The 15,813-nt window shown below is 49.4% G+C and overlaps 2 protein-coding genes across 2 annotated transcripts; both read right to left on the bottom strand.

The window, feature by feature from the left end:
* Positions 1 to 1,030: 1,030 nt before the first annotated feature.
* LOC110300154 (metallothionein-1) lies at positions 1,031 to 2,254 on the bottom strand. Its single transcript, XM_021170223.1, has 3 exons — positions 2,005 to 2,254; positions 1,461 to 1,526; positions 1,031 to 1,252 (listed from the first exon to the last, which is right to left on the bottom strand). Exons 1-3 carry the CDS (start codon positions 2,030 to 2,032, stop codon positions 1,161 to 1,163), a joined length of 186 nt encoding a protein of 61 aa, XP_021025882.1. The 5' UTR covers positions 2,033 to 2,254; the 3' UTR covers positions 1,031 to 1,160.
* A 5,467-nt stretch (positions 2,255 to 7,721) lies between these two features.
* LOC110300080 (metallothionein-2) lies at positions 7,722 to 8,661 on the bottom strand. The gene is made up of 3 exons (XM_021170129.1): positions 8,409 to 8,661; positions 8,091 to 8,156; positions 7,722 to 7,947 (listed from the first exon to the last, which is right to left on the bottom strand). Exons 1-3 carry the CDS (start codon positions 8,434 to 8,436, stop codon positions 7,856 to 7,858), a joined length of 186 nt encoding a protein of 61 aa, XP_021025788.1. The 5' UTR covers positions 8,437 to 8,661; the 3' UTR covers positions 7,722 to 7,855.
* Positions 8,662 to 15,813: the final 7,152 nt, after the last annotated feature.

Genomic DNA, 15,813 nt, shown 5'->3' with positions numbered 1-15,813 from the left:
ATCACTTTTTTTTTCATCTTTTTTTTTATTGGATATTTTCTTCATTTACATTTCAAATGCTATCCCAAAAGTCCCCTATACCCTCCCCCCAACCCTGCCGCCCTGTTTCCCTACCCACTCACTCCCACTTCTTGGCCCTGGCTTTCCCCTGTACTGGGGCATATAAAGTTTGCTAGACCAAGGGTCCTCTCTTCCCAGTGATGGCCAACTAGGCCATCTCTGCTACATACGCAGCTAGAAACACAAGCTCTGGGGGTACTGGTTAGTTCATATTGTTGTTCCACCTATAGGGTTGCAGACCCCTTCAGCTCTTGGGTACTTTCTTTAGCTCCTACATTGGGGGCCCTGTGTTCCATCCTATAGGTGACTGTGAGCATCCACTTCTGTATTTGCCAGGCACTGGCAAAGCCTCACAGGAGACAGCTATATCAGGGTCCTTTCAGCAAAATCTTGATGGCATATGCAAGTGTCTGCATTTGGTGGCTGATTATGAGATGGCCTGGTGGCACAGTCACTCCTGTAATCCCAGGTACTTGGGAAGCTGAGGCAGGAGAATCAAAAATTCAAGGTCAGACTGGACCACAGAATGAGTTCTAGGACAAGGTAAGCAACTTGTGTCAAAACGGCCAACAAAGCCCCTCTGGAATATAGTTCAGGGTTAGTCCCTGCGTAGCATGCTAGATACCCTATATTAATTTTCATATCCTCCTCCATATACCCAACAATCTGAGAGGAAACCAGAATCCAAAGAGAATATAAATGATAAGATTTTCTGTGCTTCTAAGGATGGGACATCAAGTCTTCCAGGACCACCCTCCCTCCATCCCTTCCCCTAACACAAGACTTGACCAGGCACACAGCTGTTTTCCATGAGGACCCTTATGGGATAGCTTGGCTTTACCCAAAGACATTACCCCTCTGTGAGGACCAGAGGCGGGAGGTAAAGGCACGAGGGGATTCAAAACCAGATCCCCCGACTATCAAGTCACCCCAGTTTCTTATTGCCAAACCACACCAAGAAAACCAGAGATAGACTCAAACAGGCTTTTATTATTCACATACTCGGTAGAAAACGGGGTTTAGTAAACAGGGCGGAACTGTATGGAAAGACTGGGTTGGTCCGATACTATTTACACGTGGTGGCAGCGCTGTTCATCACTTCAGGCACAGCACGTGCACTTGTCCGTGGCGCCTTTGCAGACACAGCCCTGGGCACATTTGGAGCAGCCCACGGGACAGCAGGAGCAGCAGCCTAGAAAGGAAGAGGAAGAGGTCAGCCTGGCTGAAGACCCCTGCTTCCTGTCCCCCAACAGAGAAGACCTCGGTTTTGAATAGTCCGCACAGCTCTGTCCCCAAGACAATACAATGGCCTCCGGGAAGCAAAGGACGTTTCTCAGAGCCAGCTCTGTAGGAATTCCCCGCCCCTAGCCTTAGCTGCCACCCAAGGTGTCCCAACTCACTCTTCTTGCAGGAGGTGCACTTGCAGTTCTTGCAGGCGCAGGAGCTGGAGCAAGTGCAGGAGCCGCCTGGGGAGGAGAAAGAAGACAGCATGAGGGAGGCAGCATTACAGCAGCGGCCAACACCACCGAGTCCCTGCTCAGTTCACTAAGTCCTCCTCGGAGCTGCAGGGAGTCTAGCCCCACTTTTCTCCTCACAAGTCAGGGCTTATGTTTCTGAGTCCCAAGACACAAAGGTCCTTCACCTCTTTTTTAATTCAGGCAATTCACAGTAAGTTTAGTAATGCCTGGGACTCAACCCAGATCCAACCTACCTGGGTGGATCAGGAACCGGACATTTGCGCGTCTAAATCCTAGCCCCATCCCCGCCAAAGGACCGGTTCGGACAATACTCTTAACTAATGAAGGCGTTTGCAAGAGCGAATTCTAGAAAGAACCGGAATGAATCGCCAGCTAAAGGTGCCTATTCCCGCCAAGCCTCTACAACTCGGGGATTCCGCTCTGCGGTCCCAACTTGGTAATCTAAAGACCAAGGATCCAGTCTTACCGGTGGAGCAGGAGCAGTTGGGGTCCATTCCGAGATCTGGTGAAGCTGGAGCTACGGAGTAAGTGACGAGAAGGTAGTCAGGCCGTTGAACTCGTGGTGACGCTTAGAGGACGGGCTGCCCTCTTTATAGTCGTTGGACGAGTCCGGGCGCAAAGGGTTTGCACCCAGCAGGCGGTTGCTCCAGCCCGCGCATAGTCACGCGCCCCGCGTCCTTGGCAGAGCCGAGCGCACTTTTCGGGCGGGGTGCAGAGCTCCCTCGAGCGCCAGTGTGCACAGCGGCACCGCCCCTTTGGCGCTACTGGCCGGGATAGGACGACCCATGTGACCTGTGGAACATCATGTCCCTATAGTGCTTTCCCCGATATTACGGCCTATCGCTGCTCCGGAGTTTACAAGAACTCACCCCGGGAAACCCAGCTAGCTCCGTAAACCCTTTCGCAGCGTGGTAACCTCAGCTTCTCCTTTCCTGGAGTTCCTGGGCAGCGACCAGCTCCGCCCAGGTCTCTCTCTGGATCGTAGCTAGGAGAAGAGGAGACAGTTTTATAAAGACTAGCCTTGATTATTTTAGCCAACAGAACTCATCTCAACATTATTCTCCACTCCTGAGGGGGCACATCTAAGAATGTCCAGGGCTGGGGGGTCACACACCTTAACCCATCTGCTCTACTCCAGGCTGGTTTTAAAAACCGAGGTACCCTCCCTCCAGAGGGATCATTTTAGGTGATATCCAGGGACTGCATTAAATAATAATAAAAAAAAAGTCAGCTGTTTCTTTTTTTAATGTTTCTGATTTTGAGTAATATTAGAGTCTGCTGTCAGGCCTTGTGTCTAGGGCAAGAGAACAGCTACACTGTTGGCTCATGCATACCATCACTTCTGAGCTAGACGACTTTGGGCAGGTTTTTGCTTAACTGTTGTAGAACCACCTCCAGCAATATGTCTATTATGCCAGAACCAGGAGTTAAACCAATTTCTCATTTAATACCTATAGAGAGATGCAAATTCTATTTACACACAAGGACAGAGGATTCAGAGAGGGTTAGTGACTTGCCCAGGCCGTATATCCAGTCAGTAGTGCAATGGCTGTGAACCAGTACTGCCTGACACTAATGCTCCTGTGTTTGTCCCAAGTTCTCTTGCCGTGAATCTGTACATACATAGGTTCATTTGTAGGCAGAGAAGGCACCAGGTGCTGGGCTATGACACTCCTCTCCCCCCCTCCCCCTCCTCTTCCCCTCTCCCTCTTCCTCCTCTTCTTCCTCCTCCTCCCTTCTTCTCCCCTTCTTTCTCCTCTCTTCTTCCTTTTTCTCCTCCTCCCCCCTCCTCTTCTTCCTCCTCTTTCGTGGTGGTTTGGATACAAGTGTCTTTCTATTAACCGACAACCCACTGGTTTGGTAATATAATATCACCCAGGGCATTTCTCCTTCCTCCGGATATTTCCTCTTGGAGGAGACAACACAGCAATACCCTCTGCGTGGGAAGATCCCAAAAAACCCTTCATTTGGAACTGAGTCTTTATCTATACAGTTAAGTTCTTGCCTTAGGGTAGCTCTTTAATCTCAGCTCTTAGAAGTCAGAGGCAGATGATCTCTGCAAGTTCAAGGCCAGCCTGGGCCACACAAATGAGATCCTATTTCAAAAGTTAATAAGGAAGTGATTAAAGATTTAAAAAAACAAAACAAAAAACAAGCCGGGTGTTGGTGGCGCACGCCTTTGATCCTAGCACTAGGGAGGCAGAGGCAGGCGGATTTCTGAGTTCGAGGCCAGCCTGGTCTACAAAGTGAATTCCAGGACAGCCAAGGCTATATAGAGAAACCCTGTCTCGAAAAACCAAAAAACATAAACAAACAAACAAACAAAAAACCAGAATTCCTGCTTGACTAATGTTGGTCAATTCTCTCCAGATCTCATGAATTTACTGGTTTTAAGTAGCTAAGTAAGGACTGGGCTTGGAAAGAGCAGAGGATTTCAGCCTGGGCTAGAGACAAATTCCAAGCACTCAAGGGCAACTCCTAAGCAAAGATCCCAGGTCAGAGACATCAGTGGTTCTGCAGAGGCGGGGACTGCTGACTCCTAGGGTACAAGTCAGGCTGAGGTGTGCTCTGGCACGAAGATGCCCAAGTCCTTTATTCTGCCTCTTCCTTGTTTTCTGGATGCATACAGAGATGTTTCTGCTGGACCACATGTAGTTGGTGTTTTTGCTTGTTTTATTAGTTTGTTATGTTTTATTGTCTATTGCCAAAACTGAGATCTGTAACAGATTCTTGGGCCTTTAGACCTCTTGCATAATATGATTTCNCCCCCCCCCCCGCTTTTTTTCAGTGAGGATTGAACCCAAGGCTTCCTGATCACCAGGCAAGCATTCTGCACCTGAGTTTTGCCCCCAGTCCTTTACAGTCTTTTACTTTGAAGGAGGGTCTCACTAAGTTGTTCAGGCTGACTTTAAATGTGCTCTGTAGGGCTGGAGAGATGGCTCAGTGGTTAAGAGCACTGACTGCTCTTCCAGAGGTCCTGAGTTCAATTCCCAGCAACTACATGGTAGCTCATAACCATCTGTAATGGGATCAGATGCCCTCTTCTGGTGCGTCTGAAGACAGTGACAGTGTACATGCATACATGACATAAGGGATCAAACTTAAAAAAACAAAAACTGTGCTCTGTAGCTAGACTGAGCTGGAAATCCTCCCCCTGCCTCAGTGTCGGGAGAGTAGACAGGATAATAGAGGTATGTCGCCAGGCCCCAGTTTCTCCTCCTCCCCTTCTTCCTCTCCTTTTCCAGGGTGTCACTCTGTAATTCAGAATGGGCTGTAGCTCACTGAACAGCCTGGTCTGGCCTTGAACTTGAGACACTCTGCTGTTTCAGCTTCCCAAGTTGCTAGGATACAGGTGTGTGTGTGTGTGTATCACAATACCTGCAGTGTTTTGTGTGTGACTTCTTTTTGAGACGATGTTACATGTGGCCAAGGCCTTAAACTTGCTATGGTCCTTGAACCTCTGATCCTCCTGCCTCTGACTCTTGAGTGTTAGAATTACAGATGTGTGCCACCAAACCTTGTTTACGCCGTGCTGGGGACTGAAGGCAGGGGTTTGTGCATGTTAGGTGAGGGTTGTACCACTGAGCTACATTCCCAGACTCACGTTGCTTTTTTAATGGTTCTAGAGATGAACCCCAGAGCCTCATGCAGAAGGCTAAGTTCTCACCACAATGCCAATTCCCAGCCCAACATCTTCCCTTTGAATTGAGAAGCTAAAGTGTAACTGTGATTCACGTGGTTTCGAGGCATTCAGGGACTAAGCGAGGTCCCAGCTTTCATCCCTTAGACCCCCCCCATTACACTGGACGCCATCCCCCAACCCCCAACCCCGCACTGCACACACACGACTCTTGATTAGGGTACTTGTTTTGTTTGTTGTTTATTAGCTCTGTTTGGAGACAATGAGGGAAATCTCTGAGGTTACATTCTCACGCACCTGAGCTCAGTACCACCTCAAAGCCAGCACTGTATGAATGGTGTCAACAAGGGACACATGAGGCCAGATTCCCAAACTGCACTCAACGAAGAAAGTCCTTAAAACACCAGGTCTGGCCGGGCATGGTGGCGCATGCCTTTAATCCCAGCACTTGGGAGGCAGAGGCAGGCGGATTTCTGAGTTCGAGGCCAGCCTGGTCTACAGAGTGAGTTCCCAGCATCTAGGTTTTAGCTGATATCAGCATCCGAGGGGTTCAGTCTGGTCGGGGAGTGGTGGTGCACGTCTTTAACCCCAGCAATTGGGAGGCAGGTGGATTTCTGAGTTCGAGGCCGGCCTGGTCTACAGAGTGAGTTCCAGGACAGCCAGGGCTACACAGAGAAACCCTGTTTCGGAAAAAACAAAACCAAAAATCAAAAAACAAAAATCAAAAAAAAAGGAAAAAAAGAAAAGAGAAGAGAAGAGAAGAGAAGAGAAGAGAAGAGAAGAGAAGAGAAGAGAAGAGAAGAGAAGAGAAGAGAAGAGAGAGTGGTTCAGTCTGGGATATTACAACAGGCTATGTCAGAGGTTCAGTGACTTGTCCAGGCTACATGACCAGTAAGAGAGAAAGTGGGCTGTGAACTAGGACTTCCTGGCAACGAGAAACACAGGCTGTCTTGTAAATTTGCTCTTCACAGAGAAAGCCCAAGAGCAAGCTTGGTCCTGACTTCTGGAAAGAGAAACTCCTCTTTCCCTTTGATTGAAGACCAAATCGCATTACTTCAACAAATAGCCAGGGGGCATTAACCGTTGGTTTTAATTGTGTGTCATTCATGCCCTTACAGCTTTCTAAAGAGAAGGAAATTCCACCATGCCCGCCCTCCAAATTGTCCAAATTGCAGACTCCACCTGGACGCCTTGCTCCTGGGAAGATGCTGAGCAGTTCCGTCCAAATTTCTAGTCACTTTGCTTAAATTGCCAGGGTTTGGGATGAGTGAGGGGCAGAGTTCTGCCTGACTCCGAGAGTAACTTTCAGACTGACAGTCAAGTCATACCACTGGGCTCTCTGGAAGAGGGAAAAAAATCCCTGTCAGCGTCACTGTACAGGAGTGGGCACTGGGCAGTTCCTCATGGGGGCTCTAGGCTGGACACATTGTGCCATTTAGTCTCCACGCTCCTGCAAGGCATGCCCTTGGATACGTATAGTGTTTACAGTACTCTTCATGGTTTTGTTCTTGTTACTGATTTTTTAAAAATAGTTTATGTATAAGTACACTGTAGCTGTACAGATGGTTGTGAGCCTTCATATGGTTGCTGGGAATTGAATTTAGGACCTCTGCGCTCTCTGGTTGCCCCACTCACTCCCTCCCTCCCTTGCTCCACGCAAAGATTTATTTACTTTTGTTGTTTTTGTTTTTCGAGACAGGGTTTCTCTGTGCAGCCCTGGCTGTCCTGGAACTCACTTTGTAGGCCAGGCTGGCCTCGAACTCCACCTGGCCCTGCCTCCCGAGTGCTGGGATTAAAGGCAGTCAGTGAGCGCGGTTGAGTGGGACCCGGGAGTACCTGAACGCTTTTCTCCGAGGACCGAGAGGCAAATCACCCAGGTAGATTTATTATTTTAAGTACACTGTAGCTGACTTCAGACACACCAGAAGAGGGCGTCAGATCTCATTATGGATGGTTGAGCCATCATGTGGTTTCGGGGAATTGACCTCATGACCTCTGGAAGACCAGCCAGTGCTCTTAACCTGAGCCACCTTGCCAGCCCATGTTACTGAATTTTTAAAAAATGGATTTTAGTCTGTTAGCCCAGAATTTATAAGTCTAAGGCTCAGGCACAGCTTAGGTTACACAGTAAGATCTGGCCTCAAAACCAAAGGTTACCAAAATTTGAGACCAAGCTGGCTTCGGAGTTACAGTGGTCCTTCTGCCTCAGGCTCTCAAGTGTTGGGGTTATTACTCGTGGGAGACGTCATATCTGACTCACTCCCATTTTTACTTACAGGTATTTCATACTTTAAGCCTAAAACCCGAAAATAATTAGGGGTAGGGATGTGGCTCATTAGATAGAGCACCTGGGTTTAGGAAGCAGGAAGCTTTGGGTTTAATCCCCAATACACACACGCCCAGTGGGACTGGCCCATTTCTGTGACACTTTCCAGGCGGTCAAAGTCCAGAGAAATAGAATCCGACTAGCCCAAATTAAGCTGCTGCAGTCCCATCTCAACGCCTCTGCCAGCCCCTTAACCAATGCACAGAGACAAGCTGAATTAATCAAGTCAACGGCTTTTATTGTCAGTTACATGCTTTATAGAAAAAGTTGTAGAGAACGGGTCAGGGTTGTACAAAAAAAGGCTAGGTTCCTACATGTTCTATTTACACAGATGTGGGGACCCCCCCCCTTTCAGGCACAGCAGCTGCACTTGTCGGAAGCCTCTTTGCAGATGCAGCCCTGGGAGCACTTCGCACAGCCCACGGGGCAGCAGGAGCAGCAGCCTGGGGGGAGAGAAGAGTTGAACGTGAGCGAGAAACCGAGTCAGAGGCACCCCACCTGAACGCTCCGGGAAGGGAAGGCGCGGCGCGGAGGGCTAGGGACCCCAGGAGAGTGACCGGGAAATGGTAGAGAAGATCCAACTTACTTTTCTTGCAGGAGGTACATTTGCATTGTTTGCATTTGCAGGCGCCAGCGCAGGAGCAAGATCCGTCTAGAAGAAAAAGGCAATCAGTGAGCGCGGTTGAGTGGGACCCGGGAGTACCTGAACGCTTTTCTCCGAGGACCGAGAGGCAAATCACCCAGGTAGGCGAGCCACTATCTCAAGGACTAGTTTAAAGGGAGCAGGAGTGCTTCAGAATTCATTCGGAAGGGGCAGCCGGTCGTACCCTTAAAGTAATTACTAAAGAAGGGGCCAAAAAGCCTGTCTAGCTCTCCCAGAAACCCCGTCAGCAGTCCCCCTTACCGGAGGCACAGGAGCAGTTGGGGTCCATGGCGAGTGGAGGCGGCGGTTGAAGATCGACGAGAGATCGGTTTGAAGAGTTCTAGGAGCGTGATGGAGAGAAGCACGCGGAGCGCGACCTTTATAGCGGAGAGTATTGGGTCGAGCGCAAAAGCTCCGCCCGGGTGGAAGGCACCCTGCACACGTCCCCGCCGCCTGCACACGCCCTTTTTCTGGCTCAAGGGATATGGCCAGCACACGCCCCTGGGCCTGCGCACGACCCGAAGTCTGCAAGCGTCCCTCTTTTTGCACGTGGGACAGAGCCTGCACACGCCCCCCCGCGCTGAGTCACACCCCCTTTTCTCTGGGCTCAGGGACTGAGAGCAAAGGAGCTGAGCGCAAAGGGTCTGCGATCCGGTGGGAACCGGTTCCAGGACACCTGCTCGTTCGCGCTTGCTTGCTTTGCCTTGCCCCGGGGCCGAGGGGCCGGGTGCAGAGGCGATGCTGAGCAAGGAGACCTCTGTGGCCGCCCAGATCACGCCATGGGGACACAGTTTCCGCGCATGTCTTGTGTGCTAACCTGGGTGAAAGCCCCTGCGTACAGGAAAACTTAGCTGGCAGTGTGAACTGGTTACAAAAACCAGCCCTAGCCCGGGTTTAACTGCTGTTGGTGATGTACCCCAGCCTCCCCTGCGTGTCACGTGCCGCGGGCACCGTAAGAGCGGTCGTTTTTCCTTACAAACACTGGTTGGGGTGTTCATTATTCTCACCGTAGAAAAGTGGAAACGGAGGCGCAGTCACATAGTCACTTGCCCAAGATGAGTGTAGGGTTTGAATCCACTAAGGCACCAGCCAGTTGTCAAGAGACCAGAGACATAGACACAAGCCTTGTGCTAAGGAGACTTACTCTTGGGGGGCGGGGGAGGGCAGCGAGTGAACAGGAAAAAATGGTGGGGGGTCTTTGCTGGAGGTGGAATTCAAGAGAACGAAAGCAGTCCATTCTGGGAGGATATGGACCAGGGCCCTTTGCCAGGGTGTTTGCCAAGTAGGAAGGGCCAGATGGTGGTGTTCTGAGACACAGGGATGGAAAGCCCCACGTAACCCGACCCACCTCTACCCACGGGTGGATGCTGAGGGGAAGGGTGGAGATGGCAGCCAAAATTTCTTTCCCTGGAGGCACATGGTGTTTCCCCACTTGCTTAAGTCTGCTGAAATCAGACTGGAAGTCATGGCTGGAATGTCTGTGTCATCTGCGGAGCCAGGAAACTGTTGCTGGAAGCTTCCTGGCAGGCCGACTCGAATACTTTCACGGAGGCTGTGGGTGGGGTGTAACAGGACAGACTGTCCTCGCAGCTCTTAGTGAAAACTGGGGCAATGCCTTCTTGACTCATTCCAGGCATCACTGGATGTCCACGGCTGCCCATGGATTGTGTGGTTAAACACCGTGTCCTTTCCCTTCCTGGCACTTTCTGTGGCTGCCCTGGCTATGAACTTGAACCGGATTGATTTCTGGGCTCCCGTGCTCCCTTTCCAGACTGACCCCAGAGCTGTCTTTGCTGTAACTCCAGCCTCAAGCCAGGATGTTGTTGGCAGTCACCGCTGGCTAAGTCCAGTAAATTCATGGAGGTAACTAACCCACAGTACAGTTGTTCCTGCCCAGTTCCCACTTCCCGCTAGGACTTAGATTTTGAAAATGGAAGTACGTAGACTGGATGTATCAACCAGTGCCTTTAATCAGAGCACTCAAGAGGCAGAGGCATGTAGATTTCTGTGAGTTCGAGGCCCGTCTAGTTTTACAGTGAGTTCCAGTCCAGCTTTGGCTATAAGGTGAGACCCCGTCTCAACAAACAGAAAATACAAGCAACAATGAAAAAGAAAGTCAAGTTTGAATGGTGTGACCCAGGCTTGTAATCTTAGCACTCAGAGGCCCAGCCAGGATTGTGAAAGCCAGGCTGACCTGGCTATATACTTAGACTAACAATAAATAGATAGATGAATAAGGGCTAGTAATGAAGTGTAAGGTCAAGGGCTTGCTTAGCATATGTGAGACCCTACGTTTAATCCCCAGCATGACATTTTAAAAATATAGGTGTAAATAAATAAAAGCTTGAAGAAGTCACCACCCTGGTATCTGTCATTCACGGAAGCAAAAAACACCACAAAGAGCAGGGAAAACTAAGCTTCCAGAAAGACAAATCCTGATGGAGTTGGGCCCCACATTTGCCCTTGGGGTACTTCTTCCTTCTTCACCTCCTCCATTCCTTCTGTCCCTTCGTTTATCCCAGGCATTGAACCCACATATGTAAATGTTTTATCTAGAAGCGCAACTCCCACCCAGCCTGAGTGGCTCAGAACCTCAGTTTATACATTGGTCAAAGAGTCAGATGGTACCAAAACCCAAAGGTCGCATACAAACATCTTCTGGTTTGATTATTTTCTGTTCTCCATGTTGGTGTGTGTGTGTGTGTGTGTGTGTGTGTGTGTGTGTGTGTGTTTGTTTGCATGTGGGGTAATGTTCGAGTTCATGGGCCTGTGTGTAGAGGTCCTAGGCTGGTGGCAGGAATTATCTTTCTTCTCATCTGTGTGGTGGTTTGAATGAGAACGACTCCCTCCAACCTCCCTCCATCCCATAGGCACAAGTATTTGAACGTTTAGGTCTCCGTTGGTGGACTATTTAGGAAAGATTAGGAACTGTGGCCTTGTTGGAGAAGCTGTGTCACTAGGAGTGGAGTGGGCTTTGAGGTTTCAAATCTCAGCCCAAGCCGGGCATGGTGGCACACGCCTTTAATCCCAGCACTCGGGAGGCAGAGGCAGGCAGATTTCTGAGTTCGAGGCCAGCCTGGTCTACAAAGTGAGCTCCAGGACAGCCAGGGCTACACAGAGAAACCCTGTCTCGAAAAACAAAACAAACAAAAAAGCGTAGCCCAGTGATGGTGGCAGCAGGGCACACCTTTAATTCCAGCATTCAGGAGGTAGATGCTTGAGTTTAGAGTCACCTTGCCTTAGAGAGCCTCCGCAGCAGCAGCAGCAGCCGATGCCTCAATGTCTTGCCACCCTTTTGATAGGGAGTGCCTTGAGACACTCTTATCTGAATTTGTGCTAAGTCATTGTGAGTTTGTCTCCCTGGAACCCTGGCACAGGGCTTCCAGAGTTGTCAGGGCACGTAGTGTGCCTGAGGCCCCGGGGTTTGATCTAGGGCACCAAAATCCAAATGCACAAACAAAACCAGCCATAAATAAATAACCCCAAACTCAACCCAGCTCCCTATGGTAGGTGACGTTAACACCTGTTGGGTCTCAGTTTAATGAGCATATCCTGAAGGTCACATGACTTGCCGGTTCGTGTTAATCCTGCATTGAACAGAGGACTAGTTCTCTGGGCTGCAGGGATGGAACCAGGACAATAGGTGGGGGTTCCAAGGACAAAGGTTCAGCTCTAAGCACAGACGGTCAGTTCTTTCTTCCTTCTCTTTACCAGGGTCTCACCCTATGGCTGAGGCTATCCTTGATCATTGTACCAGTCTGGCCTGCAATTTACAGTCGTCCTGAGTTTCTCCAGTCCCTGCCTTCCTTCCTTTCATTTATGGCACTGGAGATGTTGCTCAGGCCTTATGCATAAGAGGCAAATAGTCTTCCCCCGAGCTTTATTCCCAGCATCAAAGAGCCAATGCCCCTGTACTGGCTAGTTTTGTGTCAATTTGATACAAGTTAAAGTCACCAGAGAAGGGAGTCTCAGTTGAGAAACTGCCTCCGTAAGATTCAGCTGTAGGCAAGCCCGTAGGGCATTTCCTTAATTTGTGACTTATTGGGGGGAGGGCCCAGCACATTATGGGTGGTGCCATCCCTGGGCTGGTTGGTCCTGGGTCCTATAGCAAGCCATAAAGAGTAAGCAAGCCAGTAAACACTCCTTCATGGCCTCTGCATCAGCTCCTGCCTCCAGATTGCTTGAGTTCCTGTCTTGATTTCCTTTGATGATGAACTGTGATGTTGAAGCGTAAGCGGAATAAACCCTTTCTTCCCCAAGTTGTTTTGGTCATGGTGTTTCATTACAGCAATAGAAACCCTAACTAAGACAAGTTGGTACCAGGATAATATGGTAGCGCTGTGACAGACCTGACCGTGTTATTTTGGGGAGGGTTGTGGAAGGACTTTGGGTGGGACTAGAAAAGCCATTGAACATTCAAAGCTTGGTGAGCTGTTCTGTGGAAGTTTGGAAGATAAAAATGTTGAGGGCAGCCGGGCGGTGGTGGCGCACGCCTTTAGTCCCAGCACTTGGGAGGCAGAGGCAGGCGGATTTCTGAGTTCAAGGCCAGCCTGGTCTACAGAGTGAGTTCCAGGACAGCCAGGGCTATACAGAGAAAAAAAAAAAATGTTGAGGGCAATGCAGACAATGGAGGCCTGCCTGCCTTGTGAAGTTTCAGAGGGAAGAGTAAAGACGCCATTCACCCATTTGTTATTTTGAATTGGGATTCTATGGTTCTAGTTAACTGAGGCTCAAGAACCAGCTGAGATTATTAACAAGAGATCAGAACCACTAAAGTGAAACCTTTGCCTTGTCGGGATACTGGATGTTGGTCAGCTGCAATGGAGAAATTAGTGGTGACTAAGAAGAGACCAGCATCACCGAGGTGAAATCTTCTACAAAATGCTACCTGAGAGTCAGCACACAGAAGCATTCATGGCCAGGCTCACACCTTGTGCAGGCAGCTGAACTTGGTAGTTTAAGAGTCACCTAGGTGGAACTGGTTTTGAAGTCATGAAGGGGTTAGGAGGAACAGCTGAGGCTTGGCAGTGTGAGAAGCCAGGAGAAGCCATTGGTGAAGGTACAGCCTCAGTGGCGGTTGAAGGGGTCATGCAGAGAAGAAGAGAGCCAGTGAGAGGCTATTGGTGAAAGTGCAGCTCAGTTGAAGCCGAAGACCCCAGCAATTTGGAGATGTCAGTACTATAGGATACCAGCACCAAGAACAGCATCAGCTGTGGAGTAGAGCCAGAAGGAGACTCTGTGCTGCAGAGGGCAGAGCTGGAGAAGTGACCCAAATCCTTTGGAAGAGCCCAAAAGATTGTGAGGGGATCCCAGCGATTGGATGGCTGAAGTTTGCTTTGCTTTGATTGTGACCCTGTCTTTATCTTGTAGTTTCACGATTTTTCTATCACTGAATAAAAATTAACCCACAGCTTCACAGCTAAAGAGAACACAGATATACTGCCATACACACAGTTTTTGTGAGGCAGGAATTAGGCAAAGTTTAACTGGGCCCTCTGGCTCACAGATTATAAATCTAGGCTCCTACTTGGGTGACTGTCATTCCACTTGGACCAAAATTTGCACCCGTGCGCCCTCTGGTGGTTGAAGCTAGTACTGCATCATTGCTGGCTGTCGTACCTCCTGAGCTGATAGCTGCTGGGGTTTCGCTGGACTTCTTGCCACATGGGTCTCACTCCAAAGATAATGAGTAGGCGGGAGGGCCCAGGAGGGTGCCTGCTGTAAACGGTGAGCAAGAAAGAAGGGAAGGATAGCCTGTCTTTCATTCATCCTTAGTGAAAGCTAACCATACTACATTTGTTCAAGAGCTGCCCAGCCCAATCTGTAGGCACAGGTTTGTCATCTGATCGACTCCGGAGCTGAGAGAGAAGAATGAGAAGTTCAAAGGCTTCCTGGACTCAAAAAGTACAGGAAGTAAATAAATGCATACATAAAATATGTTGTATGAATAAAATAACTATAGACATATAATGGAGCAGGGACTGGTTAGCAGCTCCGTGGTAACGCATTTGTCAGCAAGTACTGGTATATCAATACTGAAAAAAAAAAAACCATTAAAAAAAGAAGTGTCTGCACATGTGATCTCACCTGCATAGCTCCAGGGTTAGGTGACTGCAAGGCACCCACGGCGGGATGTGTTGCTCTCCTCTCCCCTGACATGGAGGCACAGTGGTGGGGAGGAAGCTTTTCACTTTAAACCATCAGACAAGACTATGTCACTGCTAATCTCTGCCAGCCAAATAAAGCCTTAGATTCTGAAGGATGATTTCTTCCTAGGTCCAGTGGCACATGCCTGCAACCCCAACAGCACTTAGGAGGATCAGGAATCAAGGTGATCGTTAGCTACATAGCAAGTTCAAGGCCACCCTGAACTTGAGACTGTCTCTCCCAAAGAACTGTTTGTGAGTGAGCAGGGCATGGTGGTGCAAATGTGTTAGCGCTCAGATGAAGCAGGAGGATCTTAAATTCATGCCTGGCTGGAGAGATGGCTCAATGGTGAAGAGCACTGACCGCTCTTCCAGAGGTCCTGAGTTCAATTCCCTCCCAGCAACTACATGGTGGCTCACAACCATGTGTAATGGGACCCGAGGCCCTCTTCTGGTGAGTCTGAGGACAGCAACAAAGTACTCATATACATAAAATACATCTCTAAATTCATGCCCCATCTTAGGTAATGCAGTGTACATACTGAAACCTTGTCTCATGGGGAAAAAAAAAATCAGAAGCCAGTCTGTTTTAATCTACCTTACTGTGGAAGTGACACTGTGAGACCTCGACTTAGAGTGTTTCTCCCTGGAAGGTAAGGCCCCTGGACGTTCCCCAAGCTTGTTTTCCCTGATCTCTAAAAATACAGCCAGAAAGAAGCTCTTTGTTCTCTACAGCCAGCAAAAAGCCTTTTTGTTTCTGTGCCTTACAGTCAGAGATGCGATAATTGTAGGAAGATAGACGCCGGAGAGGAGGCTGCAGCTCACTCCCCCGCACCCCCCCCCAAAAAAAAAGAGCTGTAGCCAACTCTCCTCCCAACTCCTTCCAACTCCTCCCAACTCCTCCCAACTCCTCCCAATTCCTCAGCTAGCTGTTAAAAGCCCCCTACTGTCACCGCTCAGGGTCGAACTCCCCTGTCCTGCGAGGCACAGGGGGGTGTTTGTCCTCAGCTAGCTGATAATAAAAACTCTTGCAGTTTGCATCAGGTGTGGTTTTCTCTCAGGTCATTGGGGTGTTGGCCGGCTCATCCCGGGACTTGAGCGGAGGCCCAGCTTCTGGGGCCTTACAACACTCCATCTCTCTTGTAGTATTTTAGTCATTAGAAGTAAGTGATTGGGCCCAACCCCAACAGGGGCTTCTCAATGATATCCCAAGCTAGGGATCACTGGGGCCAGTTTTCAGAGTCTGGCTACCATGGCCAAAGGCAATGGCTTGCTGTTGGATTCCAGGCTCCTTGCACTTACTGCCCCATGTATCTAGAATAGATTCACTTGTCTACCAGTTGGGTCTCTAACGGGCATATCCTGGCACATGGAACCCCAGTGTTAGTGGAGCTGAGGCAGGAGAGTTGTGGGGGTAAAGACCTTCTGGGATACTTACAGGAAGTTGACTGAGGTGAATCATACCTGGAATCTCAGCACTTTGGGAACAGATGCAGGACACAAGTTCAAGGTCATCTGTA

The sequence above is a fragment of the Mus caroli genome, chromosome 8, assembly GCF_900094665.2.
Source record: "Mus caroli chromosome 8, CAROLI_EIJ_v1.1, whole genome shotgun sequence".
NCBI lineage: Eukaryota > Metazoa > Chordata > Mammalia > Rodentia > Muridae > Mus > Mus caroli.
Note: the sequence above shows the minus strand (reverse complement) of the source record. Positions and strands in the feature narration are given on the sequence as shown.

Excerpts from the sequence above, each read along its gene's own strand:
- LOC110300154 (XM_021170223.1), bottom strand. The coding sequence starts at position 2,032 with ATGGACCCCAACTGCTCCTGCTCCACCG. Across the intron at positions 1,527-2,004 it reads CAACTGCTCCTGCTCCACCG|GCGGCTCCTGCACTTGCTCC; the intron begins GTAAGACTGGAT and ends TCTCCTCCCCAG. Across the intron at positions 1,253-1,460 it reads GTGCACCTCCTGCAAGAAGA|GCTGCTGCTCCTGCTGTCCC; the intron begins GTGAGTTGGGAC and ends CTTCCTTTCTAG.
- LOC110300080 (XM_021170129.1), bottom strand. The coding sequence starts at position 8,436 with ATGGACCCCAACTGCTCCTGTGCCTCCG. Across the intron at positions 8,157-8,408 it reads CAACTGCTCCTGTGCCTCCG|ACGGATCTTGCTCCTGCGCT; the intron begins GTAAGGGGGACT and ends TTTTTCTTCTAG. Across the intron at positions 7,948-8,090 it reads ATGTACCTCCTGCAAGAAAA|GCTGCTGCTCCTGCTGCCCC; the intron begins GTAAGTTGGATC and ends CTCTCCCCCCAG.